General features: G+C 39.0%; 1 protein-coding gene across 1 annotated transcript in view; it reads left to right on the top strand.

Annotated features, from left to right (window-relative positions):
• CTNNBL1 (catenin beta like 1) overlaps nucleotides 1-24155 on the top strand; it is a 61193-nt gene that overhangs the window by 2878 nt on the left and 34160 nt on the right. Inside the window, exons 2-10 of the mRNA XM_068912992.1 lie at nucleotides 5493-5681; nucleotides 8282-8388; nucleotides 9438-9577; nucleotides 14326-14423; nucleotides 16730-16823; nucleotides 17785-17876; nucleotides 20891-20963; nucleotides 21264-21322; nucleotides 22152-22300. Coding sequence (XP_068769093.1) covers nucleotides 5493-5681; nucleotides 8282-8388; nucleotides 9438-9577; nucleotides 14326-14423; nucleotides 16730-16823; nucleotides 17785-17876; nucleotides 20891-20963; nucleotides 21264-21322; nucleotides 22152-22300 — 1001 coding nt within the window. The remainder of the gene's footprint in view (nucleotides 1-5492; nucleotides 5682-8281; nucleotides 8389-9437; nucleotides 9578-14325; nucleotides 14424-16729; nucleotides 16824-17784; nucleotides 17877-20890; nucleotides 20964-21263; nucleotides 21323-22151; nucleotides 22301-24155) is intronic.

Below are 24155 nucleotides of genomic sequence, written 5' to 3'. Positions count from 1 at the left end.
CAACTCTTGTCATGCCTTCTGTTTAAAGTTATGAGCAGTCATCAGCATCAGCCTCTGTGTTCTCTTCAGATTGCCTGTTCGGTGCTTCTCCAGACTGCCCGGAGCTAGAGTGCTCTTTTGGTTAAGTTAGTGAAGGTGCAAGTGAACCTTATGTTTACTTTTCCACGTCTAGTCTTTTGCTGCCGAACTGGAATGTATGTTAAAGTCTGTCAAGGTAAAAAATCCTCCTCTTCCACCTCCCAGTACCCAAGTTTACGCTGCTCTTCTGTTCTGTTCACAAGTGGTTCATCAGCTCGTTTTGGAGCCCTTAACGTACAAGTTGGGTATATCAGACCATATTTCATTCAGTGTTGCCATGGACACGGCAGAAAATGATGGAAAGCTGGGAGGAGAGGCAAGTCAGTCTTCTGCTGAACTTACAAATGTCTTATAGAGGGTAGCTGGAAGTTTAGAAAATGTTGTTTGGTTTACTAGTCTTTTTTTTTTTCTCTTGTTTTTCCTGGATGCAATTTATACTTTACGTTGCAGGAGACAGATTTTCTGTTTGTTTTTTGAAGTGTGCTAATGAGCGTAGTTGCCTCTGTAGAGACTTGAGAAAAGACAGGGCAGCGTGCAGCTGGCCTTGTGAATGGTCCTAGCGATAGCACCATTTTTTAGGATTGGTTTTTGAGCTTTGAGCTCTCTGACTGATGCCACAGAGAAGGAAGAAAGATTGCTATTTCTGCTAAAGATTGTGCTCTAGATTTTTGGTGTTTGTTCATAAAAGGCTTGGTCCTTTTAAAGCTTCTGGTGGCTGTCCTCTGTCTCCTCATCTGGTTTTCATCAATTCAAAGTAAAGCAACTGCAGGAATAGATATGTTATTGCTGGCCTTTGTACAGAGGGGACAAACGTGCATCTGTTGGCCATTATATATATGTGTGTGTGTGTATATATGTGTATATATATACACATATATATGTATAATGTTTGTTGGTTTTTGAATATTAAATGGTAACTCTAATTTTGCATGGGAAGGTGAAACTTCGGATTTTGTTTTCTTATCTTTTCCTTGTCTACGTATTTTTCACAGTAACAAGCTGCTGTGGGGCTTAGGTGTTCCACGCGATGGGAAGGTGAAGGAGGAGGAAATAATTCTTCCCTAAAGTAATAAACTATGTCCATGTAGATGCAGTGTGTTTCCTTTCATTTGCCTCAGCTTGTACAATTCTGGAGCTCTCAGGAAGTCTCTGGATTTTCCGTGTACCAGTTCTGTGAGATTTTCAATGTTTAGATTCTGTGCCAGCTGGAAGTGCCATGTTTCAGGAAAAACAATGAAAAGTAGGATTGAGAGTAGCCTTGTTTATCACAAATTTTGAAAACAAAAATAATAAGTTAGTGAAGATACCTCTGGAGACTTTGAGCTTGCTTTCAGAAATTCTGAATTGACAGCTAATATGTAGTTTTCTTCAGTGGCTCTTTTGAACAGGTTGCCATTGGCTGAGACATGCTCACAAAAGAAGCTGTATCACTTATGAAGGTTTACGTCAGATTTTGTTAACAAATAATTTCTGAGCTCCACAGTAACAAGGTTACTTACAAAGTAAATGTCTTAGTTATATGAAACTACGTTAGTGAGATTTCTCTAAACCTTCCTGATATGTGGAGAAACAATCAGGAGTCTGAACAATATGTTCTCAGATTTCTATGGGATATTTAATCTTGATATTGATGTGTAATCACTGTTCCAAGGAAGCCAGGGCAGGGCCCCTGAACAGATCATTGTTCTCTGATTTAGGATATAATTTTGCTCACCTTCACAACACATGAGGGAAGACTTTCATTTCTGCTCTTTGTAATGAAGACCTTTGTTTCATTGTGTACTTCTAGAAAGGATCTGCCACCTGACGCTTCAAGTTCCAGTATGTAACAGAAGACTGGAATATTTCAATTAATGTCAAAAACAAGTACAACTGAAGAATAGTGGAGAAGAGAGAGAGAGAGAATTCTCCCTATACCAATCAGCAGCTTTTGTTTATCTTATAGGATTTTATAAATGTCTGAGGATTTTTGGTTTTTTTACACACTCTATTATATTGGCTGGTTTTTGCTTGACTATATCAGTATTAGCTTTAAATGAAAACCTCTTCTGAGTAAATTACAGTGAATGAACTGCATTCAATAAGAAGAAAATTAAGCTTAACTAATAATAAAAAAAATTAAATGCTTTTCTTGCGTACTTTCTAATAAATTCCAGGTTCCACCAAATTCCCCTTAGCCCACCAAGAGGGGAAGAAAATGATATATGTTTTATTTATTAAACATTAACTTGGCATTTTCTACCAAAAAGTCAAAACTTAAGTAGGTGTGTGAAGCTATGAAATTGTTTGAATAAACGTTTAGATATCATATATGTGCTTGCTTAGCGAAATGCGCCAGTTCCAGTGCAACAGCGTACGTGCTTAATTCTTTTTGGTTAGTAGCAATCCTTTAGAAAATAGAAAGGCAAAACAAAACTGAAAATCAATAAGTGGAAGTTTATTGTTTGTTTTCCATCGGTCGTTCATGACTGTGCATCTTTTGTGAAACGAGCAGATACACAAGTGTCTTATGCCTTGATTTCTTAGTTTTTATTAATGCTTGTTGGATAACTGCAGTATTGTCAGTAAGGTTTAGCATAACATCAATAGCAAAAGGAGCAACCTTAATGCCTGCTTAATAAAGTTTACCTAGGAATTCAATTACTGTCTATTGCTGATATGTTGGCAGCATTAATAATTGCACACTGGGCGATTTCATAATTTATCGTAATAACTTCTATTATGTATTATAGAAGATTCCCCCCCCCCCCAACAATATATAATACAAAAAAGGATAAAATAATTGAGAAGGAAACAGATTGCAAATTCTGATACTGTAGATTGCGTGCTTGGAGGAAATGGAGTTGGCTTCATGATGGAGTTTTAATTTAGATCTCATTCTGGTGATATGATATAGTCCTGGCCTGTGGTACACTACTTTGCATCTGACAAACCACCAACTCCTTTGGTCCCTCGTTATCGCTACAGTCTCTTTTTTGTTTGTTTGTTGTTTTTTCTGATGTTTAGGAATGAGAGAGAGGGGAATGAGATCCTAAAGCTTAAAGTAGGAATGTCCAAGGCAAATATTGTAAGGTTTTTTTCCTGTAAATTTCAGGACTTCTTGTGTCATTAATTTGTATATCTATGTTTGTAATGTTAATCATCTGTCAAAGGTGATTTAGGGTGTACTGGGTTGCTCTTTAATATTGCACATTGAGGCGGGAACAGAAGGGCATATGAAGGACAAAGACCTGCCTGCCGTTAAGGACCCTGAGTATGGCGTATCTGTTTACCTAGGTTTTTTCCTGAGGTGATGCCATTTAGAAAAATCTCTGGTTTTGGGGGGTGGGGAGGGAAATAGAGGGATTGCTAACTAGTTTGAGAGAGCTTAAATTATTGGTTGCTGGCAGTGACGTGTTTGTTTCAGAGTTGATCTGTGCAAAATTATATTTTAAAAGACCCAGAAGATTTATAATAGAAAAAAAATACACAAAACCCTCCAAGTAAATAACTTTTTTCATTTCAAAGAATCTCAAAGTATAGTGCTACTTCATGGCTATTGAATTATGACCTCAGTAACTGCTTTAAAAGTGTATGGGAGCACTTTAGAGAAGTTTAAGTCAGGAATGTACCATCTATAATTCAAACAGCGAGAAAACGTAGTGAGGGAGAAGACAGATAACCAAGTTTGAATAGATCTGGCTGGGAGCAAGCATCTAGAGCTTAGATTTGTGCTAATGTGTTGTCTGAGTTTTTTTGATCCTATATAGCGAGAACTTTGATTCTGTTTCTTCCCTAAAGTGATGCCAGCACTATACCCCTAAAAATATAACATAATTGTGTTCAGTCTGCTGTCCTGTTTGCCTGTTATTATATTTAAAGCTTCAAGTGTTCTTTAGTGTTTTTTTTTTTGGGGGGGGGGGGGGGGCTGGGGTTACGTCTCTCTGTTTTGAGAGCTGAGTTTTCAGTTGCTAGCTTTTCATATATATTAAATAACTCCATAAACGCTTTCTAGCTTTATGCAGAGCGACACCGTTAGCTGGTCTGCAACATACTCATTTTAATCAGAATCACAGCAGGGCTACCTTGTGAGCCTGGAAGATTTAGTGTCCTCTGGGGCCTAAAGTTCCCAGGCTGCTGAGGAGCTGAAATTCCCACTTTGAGGCCTGTACTCTTATTGGACTTGGCAGGAGATGGACACTGTCACCTATTTCATCTTTGTTTTTTTTCTGTCTAGCTAGCTTTGAATCAAAATCGAGGAGAATCCAAAGTGCAATAAGACAGTAGGCCTTACATTCATGAAAATGTGATGTGATTTTTTTATGACTGTAGACGGAGGGACCCGCAAAGCAGAAAAGTTAGGTCTTCCCTACCAGATAATATTTTGTGAAAAGGGTTGGATGAATATTAGACCTAGTAGGGTTATGATATTATCTACAAAGCAACTTAAGCAGCTGGTAGAAAGTAAGAATATTTATCCTATTGTTTTCATTGTTCTTAGCACACAGGCTCCTGTCAAACGGTAAAGAATGAGCCTCGTTTTCCTGTAGTTATAGTGAATGGAGTACTTCAGTTTCAACCTGGCTGTCCTTCAGAAAGAAGCAAGGGAGACCAAATTTCATATCCTTGCAATTTTTGAAGAGGGAGAGTGTTTTTCTTCCAATGCAAACGCTTTCATACTTTTTTACCTTAATTAAAATAGGAGATTAGGGTTAGTGTGCTTTTTTTTTTGTCCCTCGCAAGTGACCTTTCATTTTGCCAATTAATTAGACATTGTCAAATAAAATAATAGGTTGTTCCAAGGAAACTGTAAAGGTACATGCACTGCTTAAACTGGTTCCCAGCCCCTGCAGAATAGCAGTGAATACTCTTTTCCTCCATACCCTAACTGGGGCTTTGATTCTGCAGTCAATGTGAGCAAACTTTAGACAGACGGATAGAAGAAGTCAAGGGGAATTGGGGTACACACAAGAATTCAAAATAGGTTCATATGCTAGGTGGGTGTAAAATTATCTTTGACCTCTATATGCTTGAGTATATTGGTCTTCTGTTTATAAAACAAGAAGCTGTCTCAGTTGTCTTAGTTGAGTTCAGATCCTTGATTTCCAAGTGAAGCTTGTCTGCTATAGAATCAGTGGTCAGTTCAGTTTGGACACTTCTTGTTGTTGAAACACTTGTATTTTTTCATTATGAAGATATGGATCAAATGAGGTAGGATGCTGACATAGCCCTTGGCAGAGTTATTCATCTATTCATTTGACGTTCTGCTTCACTAAATTAATTTCTCCTCCAGTTTTCAAAGTTGTTAAGCATAGTGAAATCAAATTTTTAAGCAACTTTTGAGAATTTCCTCAGTAAGTAGTGTAGTATTGGTGTTCTGGTTTGCAAGGGTCAACAAAGGTTTGTATTCATTCACCTTATTCCTCTGCCTTTAGCCTAACAGAGGAACAAAAAGACCTCGTGATGAAGAGGAAGAAGAAATCAAAGCACGACGGAAGCAAGCTAGTGCACGAGAACATAGTCGCCACCGAGAAGAGGAGTCTGTTGCGCTGGAAGAAACTGATGATGAGAAGAAGAAACTTCTTCAGATAATTGAGAGGGATGGGGAAGAGGAAGACGAAGAGGTAAATCGGTAGTGTTATGTGGGAAGGAGGAGGCTGGAAAGCAGTTGCCCTTTGTTCAAATGAATTTTTTGTCATAGCCTAACTCTTAAGAAGAAAAATAAATTGTCTATGCCTGTATGAATTCAAAGTTGTCCCTTTTCTAAGATGGATAATGCCTGTATAAAATAGTTCATGCTTTTACTTGTCATTATACTTTTCTCACTATAAATAATTGGAGGGAAAAGGAGAAAATATTTGAGTAGGTATATTAGCAATGAGAAATAAGCAATAGCTAAATTTCTGTGATTTACATTTAGTTCTGTTTGGATGATGAGACTAACTGATCATTTTCACATGCCGCATACAGCTTAAGGTTGTGATTTTACTTTCTTACCCTATAGATTATTCAGTAATTTAAAACAAGGCTTCCCAAATATACCTTCTGAAGATTTAAAGAGGGAAGAGGGGTGTTTAAAAAAAAAAATCTTTAAAGCCTGATTTCTTTTTTTTTTTATATTTAGAATACCAAATCACCTTCTAAAATGTATGGTTAGGAAATAGCTTCTGTATTCTAATTAGTTTTCTGTTGTTCTCATCAGTACACCCAGCCATCCAGCTTCTCCCACTCTCCCCCTCTTTCGAGCTGTGCAGCAGCAGCAGCAGCAAATAAACAAACGTTCTTCTGTAGAAGAAAGGTCTTGGGTCAGAGGAAGGGGGGGTAGCAGCTGTCAAGGGTAAATGATTTCAAGCCTTGGAGACAGAAATCCAATGCAGCACTGGCCTTTCTGCCAAGGGCCAGGGGAAAGATCACTTTATAAATGTGACACATGGATTGGTATAAATCTAGAAGATATTTGCTTCCTGCTGCCTGTGTCCTGTTTGATTAAAAAAAAAAAAAAAAACAAGTGATATTCACCGCTGCAGAATCATATGGGTTTGTAAGGTATCATTGTCCTTTGTATAGAGCATTGCTAGCATTCGTCTCTGAAATCTCCCTTGTTTTTTTGATGTTGAGCTATTGCCATTACAGTTGTTGCTGATAGCTGAGAAAGATAATAGAGGATTTCTTTAGCATTTGAGCTCCAGGATGAATGCATATAGCCAAAAGCCCTGTTGACTGGCTAGAGGCTTGTGGATTCCTGCAGTGTGCAAGTCCCTTGTGTTTGTAGAGTACAGTTTACACGTCCAGGCATTTTAAGTGATGGAAGTCCAAGGGTTCTTCGGAACAGAAATCTTGTGTTTATTTTCTTTGAATATAGTTCATATAGACGCCTTAAATGCTCTTTTATTTCAGAGATACTTATTATATCAGTAAATTTGATGGACGGGAAGCTAATCTGTGGGACACTTGCAAAACTGGACTCAAATTCTATACAGGATATAGAGCAAACTGTAATGGATGTAGTATAGTGGAATTTGTTAAAGAAAGCAGAGAATCAAATAAAATAAAGGTTACAGTGTCAGCATCTGTGACAGCATCTATGTGGATTGAAATTCCATTGTAGAAAGAATATAGTTTGGGGACTGTAGTATTGATTACCTGAATGGGATGGTGTAAAGTGCTCAGGCAGATTAGAGTTGAGAAAGTAGGAAATCCAATAATAATGGAAGACTTCAACTGTCTTCATATTGACTGGTGTTATTGTAATTGGGCCCTCTGGAGGAATTTAAATTTTATATTTCATAAAAGATCGTGGCTTAGAGTCACTAATCAAAGAATCCTCAAGAGCAGAAGCAACTCTTGATTTAATCCTGAACTGGAGACACATAACTTAGATTAACATGTGGAGGGTCATTGTTGTTGTTGTTTTTTCTTTTTTGAGACCTTCTTTGTAATAGTGATTGTAACGTAGCCAAGTTCAGCAAACTTGTAGAAGGGGGAAGAGGTTGCACAAAAAAGTTTGATATCAGTGTTTGATTAAACAGGAGAATGTATGTATAATACCAATTGAGAAAGACTTCAAAAGAACTCCAAAAATAAAAGGAGCTTTAAAAAAAAAAAAAGAGAGAGAGAGAGAAGACTTTAAAATAGAAGTGAATGCTTGTCCAAGTGAGAAAGTAAGGAAAATACAGAAGAGCCTAAATTGAAGGCAGTTAAATGCTAGACCTGCGAAAGGAAATAACACAATGGAATTCCGAAAAGACCCTTCCTATATAAAAACTGCTAATGCAGATTTACTGTAACATGTCAGTAGCAGAAAGGCTCATGAAAAGCTTGTGGTGCTAGTTAATAACATAGGTGTAAAAAATAGCTCCAGGAAGATGGGCCACTGCGAAAACTAAATGTTTTCATTCATACTCGGTTTCAGAAAGCGTAGTGAAGCTCTTCTGGTTCTTTTACAAAGAACCTTCAGTTGGTAAACCTCTGATTGCTCTGGGGAACTTGCTCAGATCAAAGTTGGAGTAAATCAATAAATGAATGGTAATGGTGTATGAGTTTTGTCAGCTTTCTGCAGTGAGACTTCCAGTGATTACAATTTGTTCCTTTGCTATATCCCTAATGGATCTGGGCCTGTACAGTCTTATCACATCCAGTATGTTGATTATTCTTTTGCTTTCTGCCAGGAAATTGTTCCAGCCATTCAGATGTTAAGCTCTGTGGTTTTTTTCAATGTGATTAGGAGGAACCTTTGGATGAAAGTTCAGTGAAAAAGATGATTCTCACCTTTGAGAAGAGATCTTACAAAAACCAGGAGCTACGGATCAAGTTTCCTGACAATCCAGAGAAGTAAGATCTTGCTCAGCCCCTCTGTATTGCCCTTTTTTCATTTGCTTTTATGTTTCAACCCTAAATCAATGTGTTGAGTATACAGATGTTTTCGGTTACATTAAACTTATGTAATAGCAGTTATTGCCGTGTAGTTCTTATGAATTGTAAGTGAAACTAACATTGTTAATTAAAAATGGCATTATCGAGACTGCTGGTGATGACAGGAATAGAATAAAACAGTGTCACTTGCAACTGCAGTATGGAGAAGAAAATGGTAAGCAATGGTTGGAAAAGTTCTGGTTTATTAAATTCTTACTGCCGTTTATATATTTGTGAAATTTAAATACTAAAATTCGATTATGTTCTTTGTATTTTGAGAGCACAAATTAAATAAGGTTTTGTAAGTTTTCTTTTTTTTCATTAGGTATCTAAATAAGCGGCTTTGCTCTAAAAAATGTGAGCTAACTAGCTGTTTCCAGCATCAGTATTATTACCAATTGTTAGGAGAGAACGATCAGCCATGCTGCTCAGTATGTGATAGTTGGGGAAAGTGCTTCGCTCTAGAGATTTTTATATATATATATATATAAAATAGAGATTTTTATATATATAAATCTCTAGATATATAAATAAACAATATATAAATAAATATAAATATATATTTTTATATTTATGTGTGTATGTATGTATATATCTGTATATGCAGGGTGTTTTCTATGTAGTTACAACTTCTTGGTGATCTTTGAAGTTCTATAACTTTCAGATTTATGGAATTTGGAATGGAGCTACTTATTTACTATAAGTATGCAAATTACACTGTAGGAAGGCTTGTACTACTGTATGACTAGGCTTTAAGGGGCAGCAGCAGGACAGAATGAGGCACAAACTGCTTATAAGGAGTTCTGAATTCCGTGACTGTGAGGTGATCAGAACGGGGTTGTGTGGGTGCCTAAGCCTTGCCTGGTATCTTGTGGAATGTCTCGTTCCCTTTCCTGAAAGGGCTGTGTCTGCTAAGCAGAGCTGATGTACTTCTTGCCTCTTCGTTAACAATTTTTGTTTTGTGTTAGGTTCATGGAATCTGAGCTGGATTTAAATGACATCATTCAGGAAATGCATGTGATTGCCACTATGCCAGACCTGTACCATCTGCTGGTGGAGCTGAATGCTGTGCAGTCTCTCCTTGGGCTGCTTGGACACGACAACACAGATATCCTTTATTGTTAAAGCAACTCTCTTGTGGGAGGTTTTCTGTGGACTTTTCTGTAATCTCTTATATCCTGGTTTCAGAGACTACTATATGTTTTTCTCTTCTTTCCTGCTGCACTGAATTCGTGTCCTTTTTCAAGTGAAAACCTTCTTTGTGCAAGTAATATTGATTCTGAATTTTTTCAGTGGTGTTGCTCTCCCTTCATGTTTTATGAACTTTTCATCCAAGTTTGAGTGGCTATGTTAGAGTATGGACAGATGAACAACACAGGAAAAGCTAAAGTATCGGCCTCACAGCATAGACTCCTGACCACCTGCAAACTTTTGCCTTGAATGGTCCTCAGTAAAAGAGAAATTGGTTACCCCTTTTTACTGAGGGCTGAGTTTTCTTATGTTTTCAACCACTTACTGTGGACTAGCTCACTGTAATGTTACACTTAATTTATAACTGTGATAAATTCTTCATGCTTTCATATATTTAATTTGATTTTCTCAAAGTTTGAGTTTGTGGGTAGCCCCTCTAGTTTTATGAATATCCAGAGATGTTTCCATGATTAATCAATTCTTGTTTCACTGAACCTGACCCCTGTGTGCAGCTGTCTCTTGCTCCTCTAAAGATCTGAGGATGTTTGAGAAGAGTTTTCAGTCTATTCTGTATGTTAAAGATTTCAGTAATCCTAAAGGAGGACAGTGTTGTGTTTTGAGTATCTTGCTGCCTTGATTCTTAGCCTTCAGCTGATAAATAGAATTCTGTTTTGCTTACCTTTGTGCAGAGTCTTTAAAAGTAGAGCTCAGTCTGTGTGGCTTTTAAAATATTCCACAGTAGATTAAACTGAAAAATCATGCTATGATTTGAGAGATCTTGTGTCTGTGTCCTGACAAACATTAGTGGATGGAAGGAGCAGTGAAGCCCAGTGGGAAGGGCACTGGACTTGGGGCTTGTGGTGGTTTTTCTTTTTACGTTTTTGTCACTTTGCGACCTTGGGAAATCATTTAATTCTTGTCTTCCCTCTGCTTTCTGTAAAGAGGTAGATGATGCTTGTCTGCTTTTCTGAGATGCTTTGAAATATGCAATATTAAAAGGACTGGTAAGTGCTAAGTGTTGTGATCTGATGTAGGGATCTTGTTTTTCTTTTTTTCCTCAGTTTTCCATGTAGTACTGTGTACTAAAGAAACCATAATTCATTCTTTCTAAGTGTGCAGTGATTCGAATATAAAAACCCAAACAAATGTTGTATTGCATAGCGGTTTCCATTGCAAAACACCATTTACATGTTTGGCTATTTTGACTTGCAGCTAACTTAACCTTGGTAGAATGCTGATTTCTGCAAAACAGCAGACACTGCTGCTTGCCTTATCTGTGATCTATAATGGAAATTATTCTCAAGTAAATGATTGTTAACAATTCACTGTCTTACAGTGGGAAACAGCTACTGTGCTAACCAGTTTCACAGTCGTCATCGTTTAATGTTTTATTCTTTTTGCCAGACACCTCAGGCTTTTTGTGTACTATGTGCGTGGCATTAAAAGGTTATCTTGAATTTACCATTTGCAGGATAAACAAACCGTAGGGATTTTGGCTGGGATAGTAGAGCTGGTTCATAGCACCCTTAAAAACTGGAGCGTACAGGAACACAGCTTGCTTTATCCTTTCAGCCATGAAAAACAATGTCCAAAGGTCACGGCTGCTGTTGAGGACTTGTCAGGGTTTTCACTGTGAACTGTTTTTTAAATTGTTTTGCCACTTGTCTGTCAGTTAGGGATAGAAATGTGACTTATGAACTACAATTTCGGGAGAAAAAATATTTCTTGTTATAAAACTGGTGATGTATTTTCGGATATGTTGGAATCGGGATAGAGGCTGTAGTAACACCTTTCTTATGGTGATGCTGCTGCTTATTTACAGAATGGAAACCCTGTTGAAGTGAAGCTTCTAGACATATAACAAAATAGGGTACAACTCAAGTTTTCTATTGACTTTTTGTTAAAACTTACTGGGAGAAGATCTTAAAATGAGGGAATAAAGGGAATACTAAACAAGTGGTTCTTCAGTTTTGATTTAAGTTTAGTGTCCTGAGGGACTAATGCAAGGAGAGAAAAGCAATATTTGGGGTGGGGGGGTGTGCAAATAATCTGCCGAATCAAAGAATCGGGTAGTTCTACACAGAGCAAGTGACTAGAAGATGATCACCAAGAAGATTTAATTAATGAAAGTCAGGAAAGCATCAAGTGAGGTCTTGTTTTTCCTTCTCCAAAATTCTTTAGAACCATTGACGTTCTCATTGGAAGCCTCAGTAGAAGCTACCTGGATAGGAATGCCCTAGAAAATGGACTCTCTTCTGGCTGCTAGAGGAACTTGAGCGCAGTTGCATGGTAGCTGGTCAAAGGTCAAGCTACACTTAACCGCTTAAAATTAATTATATGGATACAGCATTTCTGTTCATGTCTTAGATGAGCTGTCTTTAGCACTAAGTGGCATGGGTGTTGTTGGGCTTTTTTGTTTTATTTTCTTTTTTTTTTTAAAGAACAAGACTAACTTGGGAGCTTCTGACTTAGTGTGGCTTGGCCTTCCTTCTAGACTGGGCTACAGAAAAACAGAATTTAACAATTTCCTGTTGGATTCCTGTGTCTCCTATTACATTGGGTGCCTGTTTAGAACATTGTTAAATCATGGAGTAGTGTACACTGGAAAGGGACACTGGAGGCTTCTGGTCTAATCCCCTGCTCGAATTAGGACCAACTTCAAAGCTAGATCAGGTTGCTTAGGCCCATGCCCAACTGAGTTTTGACATTCTCTGAAGACGGAGGTTCACCTACCTCTCTGGATGTTTCTAGTGCTGTGCTACTCTTCTGAAGAGTGATGTGTTTTTGTTTTTTTTTTAATATCTAGTTTGAATTTCCCTTGCTGTAACTTTTATCCTTTGTTTCTCATCCTTTACTGTACGCTCTGAGAAAAATCTGGCGCAGTCTTTTTTATAGCGCCCATTAGGTAGCAGTAGTCTACAGCTAGATCCTACCTTAGCCTTCTCTTCTAGGGGTTGATCACACACACCCTGTTCTCTCAGTCTCTCCTCCTGTATGATGTGTTAGCCCCCTGACCACCTTAGTGGTCCTCCACTCTCCTCAGTCCAATATATGTCTCTTTTAGTGGGGGGAGCCCACAGCTGAACAAAATATTCTAGATGTTGCCTCATGAGTGCCAAGCAGCCAGTAAGTTCTCTTGACGTGCTGATTTTGCTGTTGCTAATGCGACGCAGTATGCGGTTAACCTTCTTCACTGCACTGGCACACTGCTGACTCATGTTCGGCTTGTCCACCAGGACTTCCAGACTCTTTTCTGCAGAGCTGTTACCTCTGCAGTCAGTCCCCAATGCGTAGTGTTGTTCCAACTCAGATGCAGGACTTTGCATTTGTTGAACTTCATGCAGTTTCTGTTGGCCCGTTCCTCCAGCTTGTGTTACTTAATAGTTGATAGATGTGACTCCTTGCAGAATAAATGTAAGGCAGGTTGTTTTCTCTTAATTTGTTTATGGAGTCATGCCCTAACTTGCTTTTAAAAATTGCACCCTGATACCTTTCAACCATGTTTTTGTATAAGCATAAGTGACTGTGTGCCCAGTAAGGAATAACTGTGCTTCTGTTTGATTCCTGATAACAGTTGCAGGTGGAAGTGATAGGGCAATCATCTGAAAATACATGTTCCTATCATGAAAACGTACAGATAGCTTTGGCTTGGTTAAGGATTGCTGTAGAGTGTAAAGGAAGTAGTAGTCATACTGATGTATGTGTTTTGCAGTGCCTGTACATAGGTTAGCTTGGGATTAGAACAGGCAACTTTATTACAGGATTTCCTGAGACTAGATAAGTCAGAACTGTAACCTTATTAAAAAGAGCTGTATTAAAATATCTTTCTTATTGCTTTTGTGTGTCTGAGCAAATGCACGAATAGGAGACTTGGGAGGCTGGTTTGTTAGCCTGGGAATGTTAAAGATTCATCACAAAATTACCATATAGGACTTGCTGAAAACTGCATACCTGTCCTGTCCTACCCCAGGGGGAATTGGGGAAGATTGATCGGAGTGTCTGAGAAAATAAGAAAGTGGGTCTAATGAGATGGAATACATCTCATTGTATAAGAGAGCTTCAAGGGAACCATGTGTTATGTAGTCCAGTGTTAATGAGTGAAAATTGGGCTGGCAGAAGCTATGCGGTTCCTGTGAGGTGCATGGTTACAGGAGCATGCTATGTTAATTGGGCCAGGCAGAAAGGGGTTATCACTTCTGCTTTATGCAGTGGCCTTATTAGGTGCATGCTGTATCAGGTTAGCAAGGGTATCACTGAGAGGATAATAGCCAAATCAGATTATTGTAATGCATTTCTCTGTGCTTGTATTCGGTCTTGATAATGCAAGATGGTGACTAGTTATACCAACTCTAGAGTATTAGTTGCTTTTTGACATTTTAAAAACAATCATCAAGCAACAGTAAAATTGCCTGACCCTGTGAGCACCCAATGACATTTGTTTTATCATTGCTAATTGTTAGCATTCCTTGGTTTTTAGTGCTCCTAAAGCCTGTCTTCTGAAGTAGTCTTTATGCTCTTGAATCTGCTGTTCCTGTGCCCCAGTTGTGTAATGCATTACCAGCTGTTCTGGATCATGGCGTGAGCGTGCTGGCCTAAGAACAGAGAAGTGTTATTCTGATGTTAAATGTGTCTGTCTCTGTGTTGGTTGTCCTTGACGTTTTCCACATGTTTCCATAGCTGTGGTAGACTTGCTTCAAGAACTGACTGATATAGATACTCTCCATGAGAGTGAAGAAGGAGCTGAAGTCCTCATAGACGCTCTAGTAAGTAGAAAGCTCTAGCTTATTCTAGATGGCTGAACAATGGCTACCTTATACCACAGAGCAGTGAATGCTCTGGAACTACCCTGCTTTCCACAGCTGTGGCTTTATGTAATACCAACACCGGGATGAAGCTATCCAATTCATGTGTCTGTTTTCTTATAGCTGAAATGCTGTAATTAGGGCTCTGGTGGGTTTCTTTAGTATAGGGAGTAGGCTGTTCTGGCAAATTGTTAGACCACCTCCTTTTTTGGAGGGAACATGCTCATATTTCAAAATCTGTGTAGGTTGGGGGATTTTCTTCCATACAGTGAGGGAGAATAAGTGAGGGAGGGCATCTGTGACTTGGATAGCGTACTACTGAAAATTGAAGCTTGCTTGGCATTTTTCTTCCTTCTTTGCAGAAAAGAGTGATTTCTGTTCACCCTGGAAAGACTGAAATCTGAGGCAGAGCTCAGACTGTTATCTGAAGGACAGCAGGGCCATTACGATATATGAGTCTAACCTCTTGCATAGGGAGACCAGTAGACTTCTGTCCAGTGGTTCAATAATTCATGGCTGAACTGGAACATCTGTTACTATAGTGAGGTTGCACTTTTTTTCTTGTGTAAAAAGGAAGTGAAAGCTCGAAAGTTTTCAAGTAACAGAGCTAATACGTTTTAAGAGTGGAGGAGAGTTTAGATGTAATGATCCTTTTTGCCATGGAGATTAAACAACCTATATGCGGTACGATTGCCAAGTCTTGCGTGCTCTGCCTAGTTAATGCTTTTGAGTGCCTCATCTTCTGTGTTGATGGACTTCCTCTTTTCTTGGCATTTGTGCTGGGTGCCTCCTGCTGTTAGCCTTGAGGAGAATGCCAAAAAGAGCAGAAGAACTCTGAACAGTCTTGTCCTGTAACTATTATGTTGAAATTGAAAGACGGGGAATTATGGGTTATCTTTTCTTTATAGAAGATCAGGGTGTGAAGGCTGTTTTCTCCTACAGTCCTTCTAGTCCATTCACTATAATGTTGCCTTCCAAAAGTTAATTACAGTGGCCCTGAGGTGAGTTCCTCCAGCTGGCCTCAGGGCTATTCTTAATTACTGTCCCTTGATGAAAAGATTGCTGGATGAATGAAATGGAAGAGACGAACTGTTAAAGAAGAATTTTTTTCTGTAAAATGCACTGAGAGATAGTAAATCAAACAAGTTCTTTCTGTGTTTCCTTGTCACCAGCCCTCTGATAATAGCCAAGCTTTACAGGTTTTGTTCTCCTCTTTGAAAGAAACAGGACAGCCGTATCTTGGGAGAAATGTTCAGTTATCTGTTTTTTAGATTACTCTTGTTTATTGAGAAAGTAGGTATAATCTTTTAGGTTACTTGTAAAGATTGTTGCCTTGCCTTCCGCAGCAACTGGTACCTGTATTTTTCCATGGCTTCATTATTCAACATTCAAAGACAGTGCTTTGAATTGGAATGACAGGTTAAATTTTCCAGGCTTACAGCTGTGATGGGAAGTTCACCAAAGTCATAGTGGACTTTGTCCCATTCCAGTTTTAAAAGCGGACTAATTATACTAGATTTTTGATTAGGAGGCTAGAATCCAACTTGCAAGTGTAGATTCCCATTCCTGCTGATGATTGTTTATTTAGGTTTCATTAGCTCACTCAAGTCAACTTGGTATATCCACCTTACTAAGATTTAAATGCAAGACTGGTGATCATGTAGGTTTTGGATTTGAACGTGCATGTGTGACCGTTGTTCCTTCAACTTTATCGACCTCTTAAGATGGAAGATATAACAAAAATGCAGATAGACCAGCAGTAAGCAACTGAAAGTAGGAGAACTGCTTGCAGAGCTGACAGCTAGCTAATACTTGTTGGTTTGTAGTGTCTAGCACTTAAGAATTCAGAGGGATTATAAATCAATCAGGTTGATTCAGGAAATAAGACTGTGACAAGGTTCATATTTTTCTTCCAGATGTTTTTGTTTCATGTGAAACAATTTTCTAATTAAGAAAAACACTGTGGTGGATTTACCTGATGAATCCTTTGCTAGCTCTGAGATTTTTAGAGCAAGATTGTTAATGTCTCCTGTTCAGAATCATGTTTGGCGGAGTGTTTCAGTACTGATTATTGATTTTTATGTGTGTGTGTGTGTGTATATATATATATGTAGATATATGTATAATAATAATATATGTGTGTGTATATATAAATAAAACTAACAATTATTTTTATATTATAATCTCTCTCCAATTTCCCTGTTCTCCCTCCCTCATCTTTTTTTCCAATCCTCTTTCTGATCTTTCTCATGACCATGGCAATTTAGGTGGAGGGCCAGGTTGTGGCCTTATTGGTCCAGAATTTAGAGCGCCTGGATGAAAGTGTAAAAGAGGAAGCCGATGGTGTCCACAACACGCTTGGTAAGTGGTTGTAGTACAGCATCTTGCTTCTTTCTGTGCTTTGTACAAAGGGAGGTTGAGTTATACCTCTGCTGTTCTTGCTCCCCTACCTTCTTTCTCTTGAACTGCCAACTCTGAAGAGGAGAAGCTAGTATGAATTTAATTCAAGCATGACTTTAACTCACGCATAGTAAAGCATAAATCTGTTGAGCTAGCGTTTTTGCATGGCTGCTACTAAGGGGCCTCTTCCCAAAGCAGTTATGTAAGAAGGTGCTGATATACAGATGAAATTCTGTGCATTGTGCCAAAAAGTGTCTATTACTGACCATGTATTTACTCTGCATTCATCTGTGAACCCTACTTACTCAGTTATGAGAGCTATTCATGTCTTAGTAATATATTTAACCTTTAGGCGGTAAAAAAAATTTACATTTTATAAGAGTATATCATTATCCCTCTGCTTCCCAGTCTTTGCACAGCACAGAAACTGTCAGCACAGTTACCATTTTGCAATGTGTTTCCATAATTAATAGTGAGACCATCATCCACTCCTTTCAGTCACTCAGGATGGTAATTCCTTTGATTCCTTATGCTTCTGAGGACTAGATGAATGAGAGGCACTAGAAGCAAGAATTTTGGAATTTTTGCTGATGCTGTTGTGCACGATCAACCCTTGTTAGTTTGGGTTTGTGCAGTTGAAATTGCTACTGGAATAAAGCAAAGATATCTTGGGCTTCTTCCAGCAGGAGTTGGTATCACACTGTCTGAAGATGGACCGTGCTGGCAATTAAAAAACTGAGATAGTATCATACACCTGAGCTTAAGTGTCCCTTAAAACAAGATAGTTTTGCAAATAAGATAAGTAACTTTGAAAAGAGCAGTGCAGCTGTAGGAAGGACCTGAAAAAGCAGTGTTGATACAGGTGAGGGCTGAACTGCGGATGGGGGAGAAAAATAGATGTTTTCTGTGTCTGTTTTCTCAGCAATTGTAGAGAACATGGCAGAGTTCCGACCAGAGATGTGCACGGAAGCTGCGCAGCAGGGCCTCATGCAGTGGTTGCTCAAGAGACTGAAGGTAAGCTTATTTTTTCTGTTGCCATTTGAGAGAGATCCCAATAAAAACTGCGAAGCCAGTGGTCTGGAATCTAGTGTATTTGAGATAGCCTTGGGCCTTTAGTATTATGCCAAACGCTATTGTTGGCTCTTTCATTTTGTGTAGGTGGTTGTTCTTTGTCACACTGTTTGTGAATACAGTGAATTCAAAACTCTCCTCCAACTGGAAAATGTCCCTGTCATTTATTATAAACTAGGAAAATTGAAAGAGCTGACTTTGTGTAAGAATCTCCATATAACGTGGTTTAAGTCAGTGAGTAGAAGTGATCTAATTTTTTTGTAGTGTTTGCCTGGACGAGTACCTGTAATGTTGTGTCTTCTGGAATGTCTTTTGCTTTTTACCTGTTTCTGTGGGTGTTCTTTTTTGGTAGTGTGTCCCTGATTGTGCCATGAGAACTATAGTCTTGCCATTATTGCAGAGTTGGACACTTGACAGCACTACAAAACAACACTTGGGCTGCAAGCAGTGATTTGATTATCCTGAGTAGCTGTGTTACCATTGCGTTTCTAGCTCAAGCATCAGTGGTGCTAGAGTTCTGCCAGCACCTGCCTGTCTTTTATAGAGCAGTTAGCGTGAACTTAAAACGCTACTTAAATCAAGCCAGATGAGGTTCTTGTGTGTATTGGTAGAAGCCAAGTTAAGGACAAAAATCAAGTTGCAACTCAGGGCTTGTATGCTCTGCATTTTTAGCTTAAATAGACATACTGTATCTTCTGTGCCTTGCCTTGCATTGTAAACTTCTTACAATAGACAGTGTCTTTGTTATGTTTGTATGGTTCCTCTGTAATGGATTTCTGATTCAGGGTCAAGACCCCTGGGAACGTAGAATCTGTAAGCAATGAAACTAATGAAGCCCATTTTCTTTTGCTTTATTTCCTACACCTCTAACACATTCCCGAGTCTCAAGTGTTGTCTTTATTCATCTGGTGCTGTTGGTGGCTTTTTCTTCAATGAGCTCATCTAATTGCCTTTTGAATTCAAATATACTTTCCGATATTCTTGGCATCCTGTGGCAATGACTTACACAGCTTAACTCTGTCTTGTATGAAAAGATACCTAAACGTTCCCTGGAAGAATATTCTGGGAAATGAATTGATAGCTCTACTCATTTACAGAGTTACTGAAGGAAACTTAGTGATCAGATTCTGGGCTTTCTCTGAACTCTATTAGTAAGGCATTAGCATTTCACTTTCACACTTAAACATCTTTGCAGTTAGAAGGCCTCTGAACCACAAAATATATTCTAACAGTTTTCTAAGCCTGCAGATATTCCTCTCTGCCGCTTATGTACTCGTTAGCAGAAGTAGCCTATAATTTCTGACTGGTGATAGTAGCATAATTGTTTCTTTTGCTTAAAAAAAAAAAAAAGTCAGTTTTATTCCAGGCAGGTATGTACTGAGCGTAAGTCTACTGTCTGCCTTGTATTTTTTTCTGGCTGCTGAAAGACTTAGAAACTTGGGAAAGCAAAATAGTTGCAACTTGGATTCCCCATGCAAGAGAACATGAATGTTTAAGGCCTGGGAAAGTTAGTGCTGCATGTGTGTATTTCCTTTGCTGTCATGTGTTGATTCCAGGGGGGGAAGTGTGATCAGGCAGTGCTTTTCCTTGCTTACAAGATGTCATTGTGGAGGGACACACGCTAATGGCAGTACTTGACTTTGAATTTCTCGCCCTGACAGACGTGTTTAGTATTAAACCAATATCTCATCGTTGGGGTGGAGCGTTGTGATGCTGAATGCTGTCTATACGATGAGCTTTAAAATCAAGGTTCTGCCTAGGAGTCAGTAAGGACATCTGGCACACCTAGCATTAGGATGTGAATGTCCGTTTTCTGACTACGTTTCAAGTTGCATAATTGTATTCTAACTGTCAGAATTACGTCAGAAGTTCAGATGGAGAGCTTAATAGCTTGCTTCTCCAAACATAAGTGTGCTTTGAATGATGTTTTGTGCAGCATTCAGAGAACAGAACGTTGTTTCCTAATACTCGTCATACGACAGCAGTTGGTATGTGCTGCAATAGGAGCCGACAGAGTTGTATAGCACCCAGCACCTCCCGCGTTCCCCCTCTTCTATCAGCTTAGAAGTGGTGTGTAAATACCGGGATCTATAGAGTTGTTGGGGATCTTTTAGAATCAAAAGCTTTATTTTAAAGTCAATACATTGTGGCATTTTGGATCATCCTGCATTTTTTGTTTTTATGTTGCGTGACGCTAGTGTATTGTGACCTTTCTTGTGGCAGCAGATTGAGATAATTGGCCCATATGTAGCTGCATGCAGCCAGGTTCACTCAGTCAAGCTGCGGGTAGCCCTGTATTTGGCGGGGGGGTGAAGGGGAGGAGGGAATGCAGGTGACAAATAGTATGCTTTTAGCCTAGTGCCTATTACTTCTTACTCTTTTTCTCTTGAACGGAGGAATACAAATAGCTAGTTACTGATTTAATTTCATAATATGACTTTTTTTTAAAATTTGAATAAGGACTAGTATCATACATTTCTTCCAATCTCATGTGTCTCCAGTTATGACGTCATGATCCTTGTATCAAAGTTTGAAAGCTAGTAGTTAATGTTACTGTGATATGTTTTCTGGAATTCCAGTTTTGGTGGCAGGTGCAGACTTTCAGAATAGGGGTACACCCATATACTTGCATAACAGTAATGGAAAACTTATCACAAGAAAGAGATTCCTTTTTTGCAAACAACTGGATACTTTTTTCTTCAGGCTTTTTGAGCCAACTCAGGCAAACCTAATTATGTAGGACAGTGTGGAGGATCAAAGTTGACTTTTCCCCCAACCTCCTGTCACTCCTGAATCCGTGAAAATTATTATTTTGTCACTGAGTCATACTGCAAAATTACTGCTGTTGTGTTTTTGTTTTAAATGTTGCTCATGCATTCAGTGATTTGATTTAAATAGTCTTCAAATTCAAACATGAAGTGCCCTGATGGATTTCTTGGTCCTTCTTTCACCAACAGGCTAAGATGCCTTTTGATGCCAACAAGCTCTACTGCAGTGAGGTGCTGGCTATTTTGCTCCAAAATAACGATGGTGAGACATGCCTCTGATATTGATATCCTGTTAGGATAGGATCTAGGCTTGTTTCAGATCATGACAGCACCATTCTGCCTTTGGCTTCTCTTTGTTTGCTTGCACATATTCAGGTGCTTGCGCGCTCTCTGTCTCTCTCTCTTTCTCCTTCTCCCTGTCTCTCTCTCACTCTGTCTTCAGCTTTTGTACTCTGTCAAGCCGTATTGATTTTGTTTGCTGATGTATCAGTGTTAGATGGCTGTAAAATCTGACAGTTAGCTTCATTTTTCTCTCTCCACTTTTTTTTTCCCTCCTGTCTAGACAACAGAGAATTGCTTGGGGAGCTGGATGGGATCGATGTGCTGCTTCAGCAGTTATCTGTGAGTAATTTGCAAACACCCTGTCTACCATCGAGACTCACAGGCTGAATGTGAGGGCGTGGAGCAGATTCTAGGTGTAGCACTGTCCTAGAAATCTCTAGTTATTTGAATAACAACATTGCTTTATGTTTAGCAGAGGCGTAGTGCCTGAATAACTTCCACGCAAGCTTATTGACCATGGTTAGTGAGGTTAAAAATTACCTGTAAACCAGGAAATGTTTTACCTGTAAAAGTTACCTGTAAAACAGGTAATCCCTGTTTTACAGATGTGAACCTTGAGGTACATAGAAATTAAATGATTTTTTTTTAATAACTGTGCAAAAAGTTGGAGATAGGGAGGGTTAGAATTTGGCTGGTCTTTGGATTCTCCATGCCAGATGCTGGGATGCATTGCCTCTGCGATTTGAGCTAAGTGTAGGTAGTATGTTCTTAGCTCACTTTTATTTCTTAAGCAGATGATAGCATTGCTAGTAAGTTAGGGTGCTGTGGAGTAGATTCTTTGGATGTGCATTATGCCTGGTAACAACAGTTTTGTGATTCGTGTAATCAGTGAATACGCCTTTCCCTTTCGAGGTCTCCCCATTGTCTTTCGAGTCATGTATTAGACTGCTGCTCATTTGTTGGTATACAGTCAGGGCAGTAAAGGGGCAGTAGAGTTACAAGTGAGAACACATCAGTGATACGTGTGATTGCTGCTCTGATGACTGTGCGCTTATGCTTATCAAATGCTGAAGGCTTGTGATGTAAAATGTTCATGTATACCCTACAGTAGTGTGGACCACATCGGGTGCTCTGCTTTGGGGGAATTTTTTTGTTCTTTGTCATACAGGTGTTTAAACGACACAACCCTAGTACAGCAGAAGAACAAGAAATGATGGAGAATCTGTTTGACTCTCTTTGTTCCTGCTTAATGCTCAGTTCCAATCGTGATCGTTTCCTGAAAGGCGAAGGTCTACAGCTGATGAATCTCATGCTTAGGTACACAGATAACTTTGTGATTTTTTTTTTCTCACCTGCTGTTGCCCTATCAACACATGTTCTGGCTAGATATTTATATTTTTCCCTTTATAAAATTTGTGTGTTAGTATGTCTATCTTCTGTTTCTTTTTTCAGCATGTTAGTTGTACCTTCTCTGACCCATAAGCTCCGCTTTTTGTCTTTAGCTTTGTTCCCTAAGAAATTGGGTTACTACAATAGCTTCTGGAAAATAACAGTGCAGGGCTGTCTGGCAGACACCCAGAAGAAAGAATGCTGTAGGTCAGGCCACTAACCCTCTAAGGATTTAAGACTCCTGTGAGGGTAAGAGGAAAGCTTTGGATGTTTCTAGGGAGAGTGTTTTCTTTTCCTTTGTTCCCCAGTTCAAGTTTCATGGTGTCGGTGTGAGTTGGTGAGTTTGTGGTTGTTCATACAAAAATTGCTTTTGTGAAATGAGCATAAATGTGTATTTCTTCTTGTGTGTGTTTTTTTTTTTTGGGGGGGGGCGGGGGGGGTCACACCTTGAATCTCCATGGCTCCTCTGCTCCCTCTTCATTTTTACTTCCTAGCCTGGTACTGAATTATATCTTCTCTGAGTCGACTCTGGCTTCCTCCAGACCTCTGAATTGCACACAGCAGGGGCTTTGTCTCGCTTTCCCTGGTGTTCTCAGCTGCATGCAGTGCCTGGTTAGCAAATGCCAACAAGAAATGATATATTCCTGCAGTGCATGGCTGCGTAATGTGCAGCAACAGGGAACTGAATAAATAACCAAACGTGGATTATTCAGATAGGAGCGCTAGGTTTTCTTGAGGCTAATTAAAGAAAACCTCCAAAACTAAGGACGAGAGGGAAGCCTCCCTCTGCCGTTCGTACTAAGCTGCTAAGCTAGCCTTGCAGAACTAATTACTTGAAGTTCTTCTGCCATTTGGGTGGGGCTTAGTGTTTCAATTTTTAATAGCTTTTTTCCCTTTTTTAGTCTCTGCTGTTTACCATCCTCTGTACCAGGGCTCCAGCTGGAAAATTATGACAAGAGGAAAATGTCTCCCTGGACACTTCCCACCCCCCACCACTAGTCAGGAAGGAGTAATAACAGACAAAGTATGATTTAACCGCCAGCAACATCTGTGCTGCTGTTCAGCCTCTGCATAGAGCTGAAGTTCTGAAATGTTGAACATGGGAATGTACATTTGGAAGTAAGCCTGTGGAAGCAGGCCCCTGCTGTCTTAGGCAGTCAGGCCATTAGTTCCATCCATTGACATAACCTGTTTTAAGATGGAATATGGATGTTTCCTGGTCTCCACTGTGTCTAATTGAAGAGTTTTCCAATACCTCAGTCTTTTGATGCTTAGGAACCTAATTTATTCTCCAGCCTGTATGGGATTGGTGAAGAGTTCACAGAGTATTTTCTGGAAGTTTTTATCACTACTTTCGTCTGATAAGCAGGAACTATGCTGATAATTAGAGTTGTTTGTTATGTGTATGTTTCTTCTTGTTCTATTTTTGGACATTAAAAACTACTTGCTCCTAATGATATTTTCAGATTAGGGTTGAAAGTGTTAAGTGGAAACTTTTATTGCTGATTCATGGTCTTCCTCTTTCTATGAGCTGCCAACTTCTTCTTCTTCTTCTTTTTTTTTTTTTTTTTTTTTTAAAGTATTTCACACTAGCCTTACTGATGGCCTGCCAGTTCACTCCTATATCGTAATACACAATGCTCTTTTTGGTCTTAATACACATAATGGTTGAAATTTCAGGATCCTGACCCACATAATCATGCATGTAACTTAAAATATATGAAATCAGTGAAACTCTGTGTATGCTTAAAGTTATTTCCATACTTAAAACTTTGACTGAGTC

Source organism: Struthio camelus, chromosome 18, assembly GCF_040807025.1.
Source record: "Struthio camelus isolate bStrCam1 chromosome 18, bStrCam1.hap1, whole genome shotgun sequence".
Lineage (NCBI taxonomy): Eukaryota > Metazoa > Chordata > Aves > Struthioniformes > Struthionidae > Struthio > Struthio camelus.
This window is presented reverse-complemented; position numbering and strand designations above follow the sequence as displayed.